An 18,251-nucleotide genomic window follows, 5' to 3' on the forward strand; every position below is an offset into this window, starting at 1 on the left:
TGATCAGTTTAGTATGATGTTCTTTTTAAACCGAAATAAAAACTAATAAAGAGCCTTCCATTTCAAAGCAGAAATAATCTTGTACAATTGTTTTAATCAACAATTTGCTTCTTAAGGATAAGAGGTTTTCCCTCAGCAATTCACTGCAGGTAGAGAGTTTGGCATTCTAAAAAAACTCTGCACTTCCATTTTGAAAATTACCCATGGTAAGTGCCTCCCTATGTATGTTTGGGTTTTTTTAAAAGGGTGGTGATTCTAAAGAACATTATATTTGTAAGTGCTGGAAGAGCTTGCAAGAGGAAATGCAATGTTGTTACTTTTAAAGCTCTCTTATGCTCCTTTTTCCTCCTTGTTTTGTTTTTGTTTTTTCCAGGTATGCATTCCTCGACAGCCACAGAACTATTTGTTACTGGAGCTTTGCCAACCTCTGGAACATTTCCACCAACCTCTGCTTTGTCAGCGTATCAGCATCCCAACACCTTCAGCAGCAGAAACTTTGCTACTACCCCTTCTCTTACTCTTCAAGATGCCACTTTCAGTGCCACATCCAACGGTCTTTTAAGTGCCCACGATCCTTTATTGCAGATTAAGACATCCCAAGGCACTGTTCCAACCGCTTTGACATTCGAGCGCCTGGGCAGCTCCGTTCTGAGTACCAGCGTACCCCCCCAGTCATCAACATATCGTTCTGCTCAAGAATCTGCACCCCATCTTTTGCAGCCTCAGTTCAGTTTGTTGCCTTCGACCCTTGGAGGAGCCCAGCAGGTGTCTCAGGCCTACAGCACGTCTGTCTTCACTGGTTCCACTGCTTCCATGGACAGAGCACTTCAGCGAGAATGTAGTGTTATTAAACACCACCAGCGGCCTTCCAGTACTCAGTCTGTCCAGCCTCAACTGACTGTTTCACAGCATTCCTTACACAGCTATTTAACAAGTACAAGTGGAGTTAACTTTCAGGATACATCTAGGCACTCAGCGTTATCCTGCAGTCCAGTTGGAGATGTTACTCAGGTGAGCAATGGAGCACCACAGCAGAAGACTTCTCAAGTCACAGTGGAACTTGCTCAGTCGTACACATCTGCAATTCCATCGCCCGGTTTTCCCTCTGCTTCCACTGCAAAAGTGAAAAACTGTTCCATGAAGCAGCCTCCGAGGTCAACAAAGACCCCCAAACCTCAGAGTGTAGCTCCCACTGTGCAGACACAAAGCTATGCCAAAACTGCACAAAACCAGAGTTCTGTCATTACAGGCCAAGCACAGATCTATTCTACAGCACAGCTCCCCAGCCTCTTGTCGGTCAGTCAGTCCCAAAACTACGTTTCATGCCAGGCTCAGAATGTGCCACCTGTCAGCCACTCACAGGATTTCTCATCCAGTAAGGTTGAGAAGCTGCCCTCACTGTATAAAACATTGACTTTTTCTGGGCAATCACAAGCTATTACTTCTGACAGTCAGACTCTAAGTTACTCCTCAGAGGAACAGGTATTGACCTCGGTTTCAAATGAGAACTACTCTGAGCAAATGAGGGAACTCTCTTCAGTCAGCCAAGCTCAGAACTACTCTTCTAGTCACTCTCAGGGTTTATCTCCAGTTACCCAGTCCCAAGTTAATTTTTCATCTCAGTCACAAGTTTTAGCAGCTGTTAGTCCTTCAGAAAGCTACTCTTCAGGGCAGTCCTTAACATTAACGTCGCCTTCTCTTTCCTTTAATGCCTCTCCTCGGGTACAAACTCTTCCAGCCTCGAGCCCTAATCAAAGCTACATTTCTTTACATTCTTCTCAGAACTCTCAGTCACAAGAATCCTCCTCTCCACAGTCTCAAAAGTTTTTGCCACCTGTCCAGTCTCCTTTTGCATCCCCAGCTCACTCCCAGACGCTGCAGAACAGCAGACCTTCCTCAGAAACCAAGTCCTACGTTAAAAGGAAGTCTGACTCTAACTTGTACGCCTCGTCGAAACAGGAGGAGGAATTATCAATGCAGGACATGCAGGCGTTGCAACAGCAAGCTGCTCTTGAATCTTCCACTCAAAGCCTAACAGAGGAGGAGATCAATGCTCAGGATGCATCCTACAGGGTCTCAAAAGCAAATGACAGATACTCTCAAAGTGTAATCAGAAGCAACTCTCGTCTTGAAGATCAGGTTGTTGGACTTACTCTTCAAGGAACAAAAAAAGATGAAAGAATGGTCAGTTCTGTGGAACAGCTTTCCCAACATATTGGCCATATCAGCAGCCTAAGCCATGATATCAAAAAGACAGCGAATCTAATGAGAGCAACACAGGGAGCTGTGAGTGCCAAGGAACTAAACCAGCAGCATTCCCTTATGCATAAGGTACATGACAGTAAAGCTCAAGAGCAGCAGGGCCAAGTCATTAGCACACCACCACAGGTGCAGCCTCATGCTTTGAGACATGGTCATCAGCTGTGCTTGCCCAGTGCACAGGTACTGCTGGAGTCAACGTGTGACTTGCAGATTCTTCACCAGTCAATCCTGCAGTCAGGTTTAGGACAAGCAAAGGCATCGCCACAAGTGCAAAGAATACAGAGTCCTCAGCAGGTGGCACACCCGTTCCTTCAGATGGATGGTCACATTGTTCAAAGTAATGGGGGTCATTCTCAGCAGCAGCTTCACAGTCAGAATTCAGAAGTAATGAAAATGGACATTTCTGAGCCTTCAAAACCACTACAGCAGCATTTGACAGCAAAAGATCATTTTACTCAGACAAATCAACATGATGCAAAAAATCAATTTGCTTCTCTTAGTTCAATATGCTTCCCAGAATCTATGCTTCTCAGCGATGAGAGGAATATACTATCCAACGTGGATGACATCTTAGCAGCAACAGCAGCAGCCTGTGGAGTGACACCATCTGACTTTGCCAAATCAGCCTCTAATGAAGAGGAAATCCAAACTGTTGAAAATAGTGAGGAGTCTAAAACGCAGTTCCGATCGCTGGATTCCAGACACGTGTCTTCTGTTTTCAGTGCCTCACCTACTGTAGTTGGAAAGCCAGCAAGCAGAAATAATATTTCTCTGAATGGAGGCCAAATTACTCTAAATCTTACCCCAGTGTCAACAATACAGACAAAAGCTGTGAACCTGGATCAGCAGCACCTTGAAACTTCTGATCAGACTGTACCAATAAGAATGACCTCTCCCACCCTTGGTCCTGGTCAGGAAGAGCAGGAGGCTGTTCGAGTGAAGAAACAATCCAGCATCAGTCACGAGTCTGAAGAAGATAATGATGCTTCTGTTGATGGTGCACTGAATGCAAGGGAGACAGAGTTTGTTTCAAGTGGTAGGAGCCTAAGTGAGGAAAGTGCTGCTTCGGAGAATGATTTTAGTGTGGGTGGTGATGATGGTACAGTGGCAGGTAACCAGTCAAAGGTTCCATTGCAGCCTCTGTCTGTGCCCCAAAGTGCAGATGGAGCCATTAATAGAACTGAAGAAGAATGCCAAGATTTAACTCAAGGGAACCTTCAGAAGAAAAAAAGCAAAGGAAAAAGCCAAAACAAAAATGCTGCAGAAGATGACAGTGCAACTCAGAAACAGGTAAAAAGAAGTGGACAGTGTAAACGTCAAAATTCAAGAGGAAATGATGCATGTTTCACATACTCTTCTCCTGTTTCTGAAGGTTGTTATGATACTTACCAACATCAGGAAAGAATGAGGCAAAAAATTAAAGAAGTTGAAGAAAAACAGCCTGAAGTCAGAACAGGATTTATTGCATCTTTTTTAGACTTTCTGAAGTCTGGGCCTAGGCAACAGTTTTCCACTCCAGCTGTACGAATGCCAAACAGGACTAGGAGACCAGTCACACAAATAGTTCGTGCCCCTTGCCTGCAGCCCTCTGCAAAGCCTCAGCCAGTAGCAGCAGCACCTGTGGCTGCTGAGGTCAGTGGAGAAAGTCCAACCAAAAAAGCCGATGAGGAACTTAAGAAAAATTTAGAAACGCTGCCTTCATTTTCTTCTGATGAAGATGATTCTGTGGGTGGTAACCATGATCTTCAAAAGAGCATCTCTACTGCATTGTCAGCCCTGGATGAAACATCTGACAAAAAGATCAAATCAGGTAAAAGGGTTACTACAGGTGCATGTGTTGAAGGAGATTTTTGTAGCTGATGGGACAAAAAAAAAGAATAATTTTATCTCTCTTCAGGTAAAGGTTTTAATTTGATTTGGTTTTGGCCACAATTAAGAGTTTTTTTCAAAAGGTGTGTTGACTATGGACTAAAATAGGGTTTTCCACAATTAGAAAATATGTAAATAAACTTTTTCATGCTACTTAAATAGGACTAAGGCCAAAAAGTTATTTTAGCCTGGAGTTGGAATAATGTGTGTGTTCTCTTCGATTCTGGCTTGAAACACTAACTGCGATTTTCATCTGGGAACATCAACAAAACGTGTCAGAGGTTCTAAACCTATTTTTTAAAAATTCTAGCAAGGGAACATATTCATAATTGCCATCAGCAGGTGATAAGTTCTTGCTAGGTAAACACTCATTTTCTGTGACAATCAAGTTGCACTGGGTATGTGTGTGAAACAACTTTGGCTCTTGTAAACTGCACTCATTTACTTCTTGTCAACTGCTACTCATGGTCCAAGGTAGGAGTCGTTTGAGCCATATTGATCAGGGGTGTTGTAGCTCCATGAGTGTTGATAGGTTACTAACAAAAGAACAAAACCTGGGAAGGATTGGTTTGGGCAGGGAAGGGCAGGCGGCAACCACGGATCACAGTAGTAATTAGTTTTTCCCACACTTTTCAGTTTCAGTTGTGTTACATCCATGCTGTACATCCATGTTCAGAGCTTTTAACTGATGGTGCTTTGTTTTGAAGTATTTTCAGCATACAGAATGTTTTTGCCTGGACAGGTCTCTTCAGTAAAGATTATTCTTTTCCCCCCTCTGGTAAGCAATTAGAAACTATCCAGGCAATCACATAATTGTACTAATTCCAGAGAAATACCATTGTCTTCCAAAATAATCACAGGGAGAAAATGAAACATTTCTTTAACTCTTCTCAGGATTCAGAACCCGTGACCCGTAAGCTGATTCTTAACAAGAGAGAATGAAGTAATGATTTCCCTTTTTAGATTAAAGGAGAAAAAAAATTCTCCCTTTCTCGAGGTGTGACATGATTTACTGAAAAATACATAGCAAAATTAATCTTGAATTGTAATAATCACACCTAAGATACTGGGAAATCATTGCAGAATACATTGAGATGCTGAACAATGCTGTATCTTAATTACAATTCTGGTTTTTTCTGTGGCTATTTCTATGTGCATGCATTTCAAAAAGGCTCTTACAGAGGATGAAGTTCCTTCTGTGTCTTTCACTTGAATATATATTTCAAACAAGAAAACACTGATTGCTTTTCTTACCAGAAAGCTGAAATCTGGACAGTGCCAAGGCATGAGCCTCTTGCTGAAGTTCGTTAATTTTAGTAAGCCATTTCTGTGTACAGTGTCCAAAGAAATATTTCAAATGTTTGGTGTTTTTTTTGTTGGGTGAGCATTTCCATTAGTGAGCATTTCCATTAGTGTTTTATTTGCAGTGATTTCTTTTAGGATATGATTGTATCTTCTTTGTTATCCATAAGGATGTAAAATTTATGTCACCAATTTCTTGAATTCACCTTCCTGTTTTGTGACACACAAGATTGTTTGTACAAGATGCTTAACCATGACATCTTTCTTCCTTTCTTGCTGGTGTTTTGCAAGTTTTCTGGTAATACCCTTTTCTGTCTGTTTTTGCAAATAAGTATAGACAGACAGATACTAAAACATAGTCTTTTGTTGATGGTATTAAGTAGTACATGTACATTTATCTGCTGTTCTGACAAATATGTAAATATACCTGAGCAACTAATAATGGCTAATTAAAGCTGTCAGAGCTCTCTCTCACTGAAGAAATAGAACATATTTCAATAATGTGAGGTTATGTATCTGGAAGAACACATTTCACATTCAAAATTAACGATTTTATTGAATGGATTTAATGAATCTTCACTTAGGTATATAGCTTTTGTATTGACACATTAATTTGACATTTAACTCATTTGTTTGGAGTCACTTTTGTTAAAATATGTTACATTATATCTTTTGTATAATTTTTCAAGTGAAAAAGTCAACAATTAGCAGTGATTGTAACAAAGCTGTGAAGTGGTTTAGGTTTCCTGAGTGATACCAGTAATTGTGTTATAGTTAATACAACTTGATTTCTTTTAGATCAGCAAGTCCATGTTAAAACTAACATGCATGGAAGATTGTAAAGTAATATCTAAAAAGGATTCTAATTTTTTTCAGGTGGGAAAGAATAATTTTGAAAGGTGGGACTTCTCTTTGGATCTTTGGAATAGAGGAGGAAAGGAATGTTCTTTTCCCTTCTTTGTTTTGTATCATCAGTTCTCATTGCTCACCTCTGTTAATATTAAAAGTCATTAGGCTATTGCTAAAGTTTTAATCTGGAACTTCCAGTTACATTATCACAAGATATAAATTATAAATGTCCAAAAGTCACACAGAAAGTATTTTCATATTTCATGTGTATTTCTCTTTCTGCAATCCAATTTCAAAGATTTATCAGCAGATAACAAGATTCAGTGTTGTAACCTTTACTGTTGTATTTGCTTATTGTCACAAAGTACGGCAGTATTACCTGGTGATCATGTTTGTAACTATCAAATTGTTTTCCAAAGCATTCAGTTTTGTTAATTCCAGATGCTAACAGATGTAGCAGTTTAATACAAACAGAGGTATATTAGCTACAGTATTCCGGTTTTGTTTAAGATTTAGTTGTGGTCAAATACTGCTTCTATTTTAACTCCTAGAACAGGTGTTTTTCCTAGAATAGTTGCTTTTAATATAAATTGTAACAGAAAAGAAAAGAAGCCTAGCTCCATATTACATTGCTAATCCTTGATAATTTAACTGAAATTTGGATTTTTTTCTTCAGAAACTGAAAAAGTGACAGTTGTTACTGCTGCTGCCACCACCACCAGTGCTGTAGTAAAGCAGGAATCTCCACAGACAGCTGCTCCTGTAGGCAATGTGCAGGAGAAAATGAATCCAGCTGACCCCTTAAAAGTAGCTCAACAGGATGCTGTGACTTCAGAACAATTGGCAAAAATGCAGGAGACTGTTGCAATAGAAGGATGTACTGATGAGGAGAATATGGACAGTGAAGGAGAGGGGATGTACAGAGAACGTGATGAATTTGTAGTGAAGATTGAAGATATAGAGACACTAAAGGTAATCTGAATATTTGCTGGGGGGGAAACACAGCACAAAACCCCTGCATATGAATTTAGCCTCAAGGAACTACCAGAAGAGGAAAGGCTGCAGATTAGTTTTCTCTTTCTATTCTAATATTCCCTGATTGCTGCCAAAATGCCTTAAAGGTGTCTTTCCAGTGCAGATTGCAAACATGTTTTGAATGTACATGACCCATTTTATGCTACATACATAACAAAGTAAATCTGTGTGCTGGTAACTTCTGTTAGAACTTGGAATTACCTGTTTTAATATTGAACAGCATAAATTTTTCAAAGGCTCTTGACTACTTTTTTTTTTTTAAGATAGGAGTAGACTTTCAAGTGAAACTTTGCAAAAGAACTTGAATGGAATTGGCTTCTGATTCTTTGTAGGAGGTTCTGCTTTGTATTTCAACAAGAAATTATTGCCATAAGCAACCAGTGCAACTCTTCACATGAGTTTATGTGAATTTCCTTGTTGTCTTTGATTGTTTGGTTTGGTTTTGTTGCTTCACCATTTTAATTATTCTGCGTGTTGACCTTTCTTTTTGTTGCTATCATAGCCAGCAATGTTCTTACTGTTAGAAAATTTCTAATATTTTTGATTACTTGTCTCTGTGCTCGTCCTCTTAAGGTGCAGTTTTAAATTAAGTAATGCTGCTTTGTCACACAAGACAAGTGTTATCAGTTTCAAATATTCCCTTGTCACTTATAAAAGGGATTAAGGTATGTTAGGAGTTATTTTGAATTTTAAGTTTGTTAGTTCAGGTGTCATGAAAAAGTAATGAGTGTTTGACTGCATTTTCCAAAGGTTTTCTTTGAGTTAGTAGTTTGTTTGTAGGATCTACAGAAAATTCTCATTCAAGCTGATAATTACAAACTTGCCTTGATGTAAACAGGACTTAATAACAACAGTGTTGGGATTTTAAATGAACTCTTTACATTTTATCCTTGGGTTACTTCCTCAGAAAACATGATGCACAAGCACATTTCTGGAAGAAAAATAAGCACTGCTTTTAGCAAACAATTTTTATGTTCTTCCAGGTTGCTTTGCAGACAGGAAAAGAGCCTCCAGCTATCTGGAAAGTACAGAAGGCTTTATTGCAGAAGTTTGTTCCTGAAGTGCGTGACGGCCACAGAGAGTTTGCTGCTACTAACAGTGTGAGTCCTCAGAATTCCTTGGGAAGCCTCATGAGAGCTGCTTTCCTTCATGCAAGGCTAGGAGACTAAATTGAATATAATTCTGGCATACATTCTTAGCAATCATCCTAGAGGGGAAAACCCCCTCCAGCTCAAATTCTCCCTAAAGACATCCACGGACTGATTTTCTGCTTTCTAGCACGAGGTCTTTGATATCATTTTGATATCACTTTGATACCTTTTGTAAAGGAACAAGTTTTCCTGACCAGAATAAAATCAGTGGAAAAAAGCTTGTGAACCAACTGCTTTCTGCAACAGGAGTGATACAGAGAGGATACAATTTTAACAGGCAGGCTTTTGCCAGGCAGATAATGCTTTTGGGATAACACATGTGGAGAATAAAAGAAAGGGAAAAAAAGAAGGCCAGAGCACCTCCCCTTACCTTATTGTCTTCAGTTTTAATTATTATCTGGCAATATGATGGAGAATTTTGTTTAAATTATAAATGCTGTAGAGTGGCTTGTTGTATTTAAACATGGGGGAGTTTAAACTGATTTTTTTCTTTAGTATTGAAACTTTTACTTGTTAAAACTGACAAATTTTGCTTAACATAAACACTTGTGGTTTGGCTTTTTTTTTGCTTTTAGTATCTTGGGTACTTTGGGGATGCAAAGACAAAATACAAACGAGTGTATGTGAAGTTTGTTGAAAATGCAAACAAAAAGGAATATGTCAGAGTATGCTCAAAAAAACCACGAATCAAGCCTGTGCAGTCAGCAAGGTATTTTATTTCAATTTGTTTTTCATTTTGCTGTATTGTTTTAATATTAAGGCCACACCTGTTGAAATAAACAGGAGTTATAACTTTCAAGTGTATTAATTGTGCTTTAGTATGGAAACTGAGAACTGTCTGGTTTGCTTTAGGAAATTAAATATAAATTACTGCCTTGTCTTCCTTACTCTATTCTGTTCCATAATCAATTATTTTGGAGGTGTTAGGGTTCTACATGCTGTTTCTATGTCATCCTTTGCCCTACAAGCCTGCTAGTGTAATGATTTTAATTTTCTGTGTGTTGTTTTCTCATATCCTGTGGACTTTGGTAGTTAGTTAATTATATTCATAAACATTCTCCTCATAATATTGCAGAACGATTCACTGCAAACCTAGTAATAGCAACATCAAACCCCCTGATCCACCAACACCAAAACCAGCAGCAACAAAAGTCTCTTCTGTGAAACCCAAAGCTAAACAGCCAAAGGTAAAGGCTGAACCACCACCAAAGAAAAGGAAAAAGTGGAAAGAAGAATTTTCATCTTCCCAGTCTGATTCTTCACCTGAGGCCCAGAGTGAAGAAGATGGTGAGTGAGATACCATTGCTGGCACTCAGGTCCTTTTGAACTGAACTGAGAAGAGTATTATAAAATTACATTGTTTGATCTTGCATATTTTTCTGTACAAGCCTCAGAAAGAAAATATGAAATCCAACAGTGCCATGTAAAATGAGTTTCTTAAAACTTTTCAGTTGCTGTTGGTGTTTAAGCAAATGTGTACAACTGATTTTATTTCAAATGTAGTTTATCTACGTGAGTACATATTTTGCCACTTGCTGTCTGTGATGGGTACAATTGTAGGAGGAGAAACCAATTTGTTTTTTGAATACAATTTAAGAATGAGATTCTTCATTAGTTTGCCATTGCAACTGAATGTCATGTCTAAAATAACATTGCTGTAGCGTTTGCCTGCATGCAGATGTGGGTAGAATTCAGATGCTGCTGGTTTTTTTTCAGAACCAAGGGGAAAAAGCAGTTGACTTTTTGGCTGCTCCATTGCTTGTCTGAATGCCAGCTGTTCAAATGTAGCCTGCTGAGCTGATTTGCTATTAAGACATTGATAGAACATTGAGATTCAACGTTTGCAGGAGCTCTCCAGAAGAAAAAGGGATTTCTGAAGTTTACAGTGTTTATAAGAGTTACCTTTGCTAGCAGATTTACAGTGCATTTTGCAGGCTTCTATTTCCTGTATGTTTGAAACAAAGCTGTGTATTGCTCATACTTTATTATTGCTGCATTTCTAAAGCATCCTGGTGACTTTTAAATGTAGATACACCATCACTGGTGTACTGGCACACTGCCTCTGTGAGGACAGCACCTTTGAAATAAATACCTTCTTTTTTGTGAGTTTAAAAATGAGGTGTGATTGATTCAATGGTATGCAGGCTCCTAGGTGACATCATTAGTACTCAAAAATTCTTTTTCCTGTTGGATGATTTCAAATTTTGCAATTTTGGGAGGTACTTGCCTTGATGTGAAAATTAGGGCACTTAGGGTGCTTCACCTGGCTGAATTTATAAATGACCCTGTTTCTCTGAACTTTCATCTACACTAATAGGAAAATGTTTTCATTCCTTAAAATATAATCTAAATACTGACAGTTAAAAATTGAACTATTTGTACCATATTTGGTGTCTGCCCCTGTTTTTGATGTGTAAATAGTTTATTGCAATAGACTGCACTGAATTTTCATCTCTTGGGGTACCAGTAGGGGTCACTTGTGTTTTAAGAGAGAAACCTTCAGTTTTGAAAAACACAAGTGTTTTTAGGATATTGAAGGGAAAAAAATCATTCTGTGCTGTTGACTTTTCAGAGGTTGTACCTCCAGCTCCACTTGTTACTCGTTTTTTGAATACAAGAGCTATGAAAGAGACTTTCAAGAGCTACATGGAGTTGCTTGTGAGCATTGCCTTGGATCCAGACACCATGCAAGCCTTGGAAAAGAGCAATGGTACAGTATGTTTAACACTTGTGTGTTCTTACTAGATTTTAAGGTTATTAATCAGTAAAGCAAGTGTTCTTTTAAAAAAACCCACAAACATGACAAAATTCGAGTTACACAATCTCAACTGAAGAATCTACACGTTATGTGTATATATATATATATTTGCATTATCTCTTTGAACAGTCAAAGTAACTTGGAAATACTGTTTTATCTTCTTTGCTGCATTAGAATTTTGCTGTGAATGTCAGAATCTAGCTATTTGTTCCTGCAGTTACTGTACTTCAAACCTTAGCAAAGATTTATTTAAATTTAGAGTTTCAAGTCTGTTTGCTTTCTTGTGAAGAAATAGGCATATAACTATAAGCAGATATGATTCCTCCTACTATTAAAAATTCAGCTTTTAAAACTCTGAAATCCTGATCAAATAAAATTATATTAATGCACACTTTTTCTTTGAAGACGAAATATTTGGATTTGTTTATCCTAGTAAACTCCAGGGTACAAAACTCCTATTTGTCAAAACTCCTATTTCTCAAAATTTAGTAAAACACTCACGTTCAAAGATAAAGGTTCCAAAAGAGAAATCTTTTCATGTATTATTTAGGTGCAAGCTGTTGTTTTGTACTATATTGTGTTTGACTGTGTTTTAAAAAATCTTTTCTAGCCTCTGCTCTGCTGCCTCTCTTGATCTGCGTGTGCATCAGTGCACACTTGTCTCAAGATTTCAGACCCATGCATTCTGTCAGTAGTCCCACTAAAATCAAAGTAATTGACTTTATAAATAAAAATGCTCCATACTGAGCTGTAAATTTTCATTCCTGGCCACATGCCTATGTTCAGCTGTATATTTTTCAATTCACAGTGGTTTATCAGATAACTTTTATCAGTAAGCACTTTCCTCAATTTTTTTTTTTTTTTTTTTGTTATAAATGCCAGCAGGACCATTTCTTGTAAAATGGAATAACAAATGTCAAAACCACCTACTTGTCTTCATAAAACTGCCAGCTGTATTGCACAGAAAAGGATTATCTAGGAATTGGTGTAAAATTGTCTCTAATATTTATACTGTGTATTGCTCTATCTGAATTTATCCTTGCAGCAAAGGAAACTTGGAGAAGGAGCAGGATTCCAGTCAGAAATTAAACTTCATACTATCTACACCAGCTTAGTGGGCTGATAAAAAAAAAAAAGATTTTTCTCTCACATTTGAAATTAGATTATGTGCCAATTGCTTTATTTTGTACTTTCCACATTGTATATTAATGGGTCAAAACATAGAATGAATATGAACCTCATTATTGTGCATCTCTTAATAATCAACTGCTGTGGGTTTTTGATGTGTCTTTTAGATGAGCTGCTTTTGCCTCACATGAGAAAGATTGATGGAATGCTGAATGACAACAGGAAAAGGCTGCTGTCCAAATTGCGCTTGGATCACGCTTTCAAGGTACTCGCTTTCAAATTCTAGGCTTTTGAAAGTGGTGATCTGGGTAAATCACTGAATTCATACCATGCAGGCACAGCTTAAAACTCATTTGGAGCAGCAGTTATAAATTTAGTGCTTGTATGTGGCATTTGGAGAACATTTTGGGATGGAGGAGTTCATACTGCAAAGGTGAAGTTCTAGTTTTGCTCCCTATGCTTTCTGGTTCATTCTCAAGCATTTTTTCCTTTAAGCTTTTCAAGTTTGCCAAAAGAAAATCTGTTTCCTGTCCTTCTAGAGCTTTTGGTTAAGTGATTGTATTGCCTAAAAATAAACTTACATGGAATTGCTATGCTGTGGAGCAGATGTCTGAACCTCTTTGAAGTAGAGAACATGATCAGAGGAGTTTAAAACCAGGACAGAGGGATGCAAGAACAACTCATTTGTGTCCTCTTTCATGTATCTTCAGCATGGAAGGTTGAGAAAAGTGTGGATAACAAGCCCATATTACAGCAGCTTTGACGTGGTAATAAAAAAACAGGTCTGGATGTGGCCAGGGAAGAGAGAAGCCTACCATCTCAGTAGAGAGAAGGTAAACAGGAGGATAATCACTGTGCTTCCCACTGTTCCCACCCACCCTCCAAGCAACAATGCAGAGCTTGCAAGTGCAGGAAGGTGATTTTCACTCATGTAGGTTAGAAAAGATCAATTCCAGCTGTTAACCCAGCACTGCCAAGTCCACCACTAAACCCTGCCCCGAAGTGCCACCACATCTGCTGCACATGTCTCAGAGACCTCCAGGGATGGTGACTCCACTGCTTCCCTGGGCAGCCTGTTCTGGTACTTCATAACCTTCCTGGTGAGGAAATCTTTTGTAATACCCACTCTAAAAATCCCATTTTCTCTTGTCCTGCTGCTTGGGAATAAGACACCTTTTTGTCAGTGTCTGTAATCAGACTTATGGTTTGTTCTTGTAACAGTTTTGAGGCCAACAACAGTAAAGCAGGCCTGACTATGAACACCATCACCAAACTTGTTCTTTGCCTCACTTTCCCTGTCCCCCTTTCCTCTGTACTGTCCCACAGCACAGAGACACTTGGAGAATGAGTGCTGTTCTTTATACTGCTGTGAGCTTATATCTGACAGCTAGGTGAGGAGGGAGATAATAACAGACTTGAAAGTTCTGCTCTTTTCCATCATGAAACCTTTTCCCCCATTCCATGTCTGGTAAATTCTGTGGGACATAAGGGGGCTTTGTTTCAGGGAGGAGACCACCATCAACCAGAGAAACAACTGCAATTCACATGATTCTTGAACTTTTTAAATGTTAGTTATGGTGTTTTCCCAACAGCTGAACAATTTGTACCTCCTTGAACAGAATTATTGTGGCTTCCTCCTTACAGTAAAAAGGCCTGGGGTGGGCTGTGTCATTTCACAGAGCCTCAGAGAGGTAGCATGTGTTAACCCTCCATTTCTTGTTTTTTTGTCATGGTAAGAATTTTGTGTTAATGGTTATTAATACAGATACCTCTTTTTGGCCTGTCTGTGCAGAGAAGATAGACCAGTTAAGGGAAAATAGAAATTTGTAGAATTTCAGTTACATTCACAGTACACAAAAAGTGAGAGGTAGTCACGCTTGATTTTTTTTCCCAGTTTAAGGGGGAAAAGCTACTATAATTCTCTGTAATACCAACATGAATTCCAGCATGTAATTAAGCTGGACTTCATAGTGAATACAATAGCTTTGCTGTGTGTTCACTTAGCAGCAGATTATGTACCATATCTCTGAAGTTAACTTCAGACTGTATTCCATCATATCATCTCCAAGATGTTAATGGAGTTCATGGGTGTAAGGAAGGGATCTGCTTGTGATGTCATCTGCAGGACAGAAAACCTTTTCTGTTTTTCTTCTGATGTGACAATGCCAACTTGGTGCCATCCTTGGGTTGATGTCTTGGATAAAAATGAAAAGCCTACTTGTCATCATAAGTGCTGGTGTTGGTTAGGAAAATGTGTCTGATGCTCTTTAAGATACAGAAGGTTTCTGTTCCACCTCATTTGTCATTCACTGATACCATTCAGTTTGAATGTTTTTACTGTTTTGCATTGGTAGGCATGGATGAATTTAATACTATTTTTCCACTGGATACAGTTAATATGGGATATGTTAGCACTGAATTACAAACCAAAGCAGACACTGAAGTTAGCAGTCAGTGTTTGGTAGTTTTGCCTGTAACATTTTTTGTCGTTCTAACAGTCCATTGCATCCTTTGGCTAATAGTTGTTACAAACAAAATTATGAAATATTATTGTTGCTTTAGTTGAAGATCAGTAAGTGAAGCATCCCAGCTGAAATATGTAAACTTCATTTGAAAATAACAATGTGGCATTTGGAGAACATTTTGGGATGATCATCCAAAAGATGCAGTCATCACTAGTATTTACTTCTTCATTCCAGTTCACATTTGTCTGGTGTGGGCTGGTGGTGTGGCCATGGAATTGTTCTGGTTCTTAGGAATTCTCCAGAGGAGGCCAGAGCCCCTTGACACTCCAAATCAGCCTTGAGGAAGGCTGTTTTAGTGGATAGCAAAACTAAATAATTCAAACCTGTGTAAGTTGTTCCACTTTGGAAGTATTGCAAGGAAGACTGGATATGCACAGATTGGCTGGTCAAGGTTCCTGCTACCACTGTGCAGGAGATTTAGTAGCTGTTTACTGAGAGGTTTGCTTAATAAAGTAAAAAATGGCTGATATAGGTAAAGAGCGAATAAATTATAGGCAGGGGAGGTTGTTCTAGTCCGGTACTGTTTATTAAAAGAAAATATAAAAATGGAGTCCACTTCATATTTTAACCAATAGTCCCAGTAAGGTCCTTAAGCTGCATTAATTCATTTTTCCATATGTGTATTTTTCTGCCTCATGGTGGAGTGTAATACAAAGATGTATGTTTATTTAATGTGAAACATATTTTTGAGGGCCAGATTATGTAGCATAGCAGGACTATTTCAAAGCAGCTGCTAACATAATGCTGTATTTGTTCAACAAAATTGGATTCAAATTTACTCATGCAAATAATGTAGAATTGAAGCTGACAGAAATGCAGTTCACTCTCATGAGTTAAAATGTCTTCAACTCGTACTTTTTTGAACCAGCCTTCTACTTCACTGGGCATAAGCTTTTCTGCCTTACAGATCTGATGATATGCAATTAGTTTGTCATTTGCAAAATCTGGGACAAAACCTATGAAGATATTTAGGCATCCAATCTCCACGTGCCTGACTATGCATGAAATACATAGAGATCTTCAAGTAACTTAGCCTTAGAAATTCTTGGGTAGAAATTGAATAGAAAGCAATTTAGAAGTTAAAAATTGTCCTGTGGAGCTTTTTTCCCCCTTCTCTTTCTAGTGAGAGAATCACAGATGTTAATCTGATGTACAGTGAAAGGATCTGCTGGTCTTGAAAAATTACAGTAGTCAGGAGCAGGTAGTCATGCTTTCCAAACCAGATTTGGTTGTATAATCTGATAAAGACGCTTTATCAGGTTTTGTGTATGAATAAATTTTTTCCTAGTAGGCTGCACTCTAATCTTTTCAAAGAAGAAAGGGCAATTTATCACCAATGTGGCCACTATTGTTTTTTTTTTTCATAATCCTTTGTCTTTATGTGCTCTGTTGAAGAACGCTTTGGAAAACTTTCCTGAACTGACAGTGGTCACTCGGGATTCCAAGACAAAGTGTGGAGGGACATCTGTGTCTAAGATCAAAATGAATGGTAAAGCTTACAACAAGAAAACACTGAGGGCTTCTAAATCAACCACTAAATCAGCACAGGTGAGTATTCACAGGGTTTGTTGCTGCCACCATCTGACTTGTGCTGTGATAACCACGTTTATATAAAACACTGCTTCGCGTGTTAGCTGCTTTGGTTGGTTGATCAAAATATAAAATCTTTGAGAGAGGCGCTTTTTGTGTAACAAGGGAATGTTAAAATCCAACATTTAAAGGAGTACATTAAATCATTATTATAACTCATATGTGAAACATGGTTTGTCAGCTTCCTGGGCTGTTGCTTTAGCAGCAATAGTTTGCCTTCACAATTGCTGCTGTAGATCATAATAATAAGTCATATTATAATAATAACATATAATAATCATAATAACAGTTTCTTACACTTGCTGCAAAGTAAATGATGCAATGGCTTCTAGATCAAAAATTTAATAAAAATAGTGTTAACTCTGTAAAATCTGAGATCAGATAACACTTCTTAAAAATTGACCTCTGTCTTGTTCCATTCTTCGTTTTCAATGTTGGAATAAAGCTGTGTATCTTATATTAAAAAAAAAGATTAAAAACCACATGGAAAAAATTTGAGAAGCACATATTATTTCCATAGAATTCCTGGGGAACACTCTAACTAGATTTGGCTTTCTTAGCTTCATCTCCCTGCAGTAAATAGTGGGTTGACAAATGACCTGTACATATAGCTCACACTCATATTTCTTGCCAAATTAACCTATTTTTAGGCAAATTAACCTAATTTTTAAGCACAAATCAGCTTTCTCAAGCACAAAGTCTATGTCTTTTGCAATGATAGCCATCAATCTGGTAGAATAATGATTAAACTTTGGTAGTTCTTGGAGTACTTCTTGAGAGGAGTGTGTCATACCCATTTTGGGTTTGCAGTGCATTCAGGATGACTGAAAGAATTCTCACACCTGGTTTTGATAAAACAACATGGGAAGTGGAGATAGGAGATAGTTAAGATATAAAGGGAATCACAGTTTGCCAGGTATGTCACAATAATGATTTGAATGAAGCACTCAATTTCTGAATTGCTGAAAAAAATTGTTTACAGAAGAAAATGTCTGTCATGTCTCCTGGTAAATAACGTGAATTTTCCTAAAATAATTGTTCTTTTTGCAGGAGTTTACAGTAGATCCAGAAAAAATACAGTTGTATTCTTTGTATCACTCACTCCATCATTACAAATATCACATATATCTAACATGTAAAGAAGAGGTAAGTATTGCTCTCATTCTTTGCATTCACTGAGGGAGTTGAGTCCAACTTGAGAGGTTGTTCTCTCATTCTTGGTAAATGAGTATGGATTGAGGCCTCCTATTTTAATTAATTCTTTATGGCAAGCAAAGGCTTCACTGACCACATGGGTTGCCCCTAATGGGAGCTGCTGCTTAGAACATTCAGATGTGGGGCTTGCAAGGTTTGTGGGATTCCCTGAAGTGTTCTTCACTGCTGTCCAAAATAAACAAAACAAATGTTGTCAGTGTACTTAACTCCTTGGATCTAAAAGGATTTTTTTGGTCTTAGAATGCCGTGCCTTTATTTCTTCTGCAAATCCTTGCTGGAAATATTTCAGGTAGCAGAAATACAAGAGTTGAGCTCTGGCTTAGTTGTTAAGAAATGCATTTTGGGGGGCATTACCCTCAAAGATTTTCTGGCAGAGAAGGTTCATATTTAACTGCAGACTTTTATAAAAATGAAAATTCTCCAATTCTGGCAGCCTAATATGTGTGTGCATCTCTCTCCCCCTCCTTCTCTTTTTGAAATAGATTTCTTCTGTTCAGAAGACGAGTGCAGATCTAGGGCAGGAAGAGATCGTGCAGCTGTGCATGAAAAACATAAAATGGGTGGAAG

General features: G+C 38.2%; 1 protein-coding gene across 1 annotated transcript in view; it reads left to right on the top strand.

Moving 5' to 3' along the window:
• QSER1 (glutamine and serine rich 1) overlaps nucleotides 1-18,251 on the top strand; it is a 43,575-nt gene that overhangs the window by 20,722 nt on the left and 4,602 nt on the right. The window contains 10 exon segments of the mRNA XM_030948869.1: nucleotides 374-4,072; nucleotides 6,959-7,254; nucleotides 8,301-8,417; nucleotides 9,044-9,177; nucleotides 9,544-9,755; nucleotides 11,041-11,178; nucleotides 12,522-12,619; nucleotides 16,275-16,427; nucleotides 17,520-17,615; nucleotides 18,167-18,250. Of these exon segments, the coding sequence (XP_030804729.1) occupies nucleotides 374-4,072; nucleotides 6,959-7,254; nucleotides 8,301-8,417; nucleotides 9,044-9,177; nucleotides 9,544-9,755; nucleotides 11,041-11,178; nucleotides 12,522-12,619; nucleotides 16,275-16,427; nucleotides 17,520-17,615; nucleotides 18,167-18,250 (5,027 nt within the window).

This window comes from Camarhynchus parvulus, chromosome 5 (genome assembly GCF_901933205.1).
Source record: "Camarhynchus parvulus chromosome 5, STF_HiC, whole genome shotgun sequence".
Taxonomy (NCBI): domain Eukaryota; kingdom Metazoa; phylum Chordata; class Aves; order Passeriformes; family Thraupidae; genus Camarhynchus; species Camarhynchus parvulus.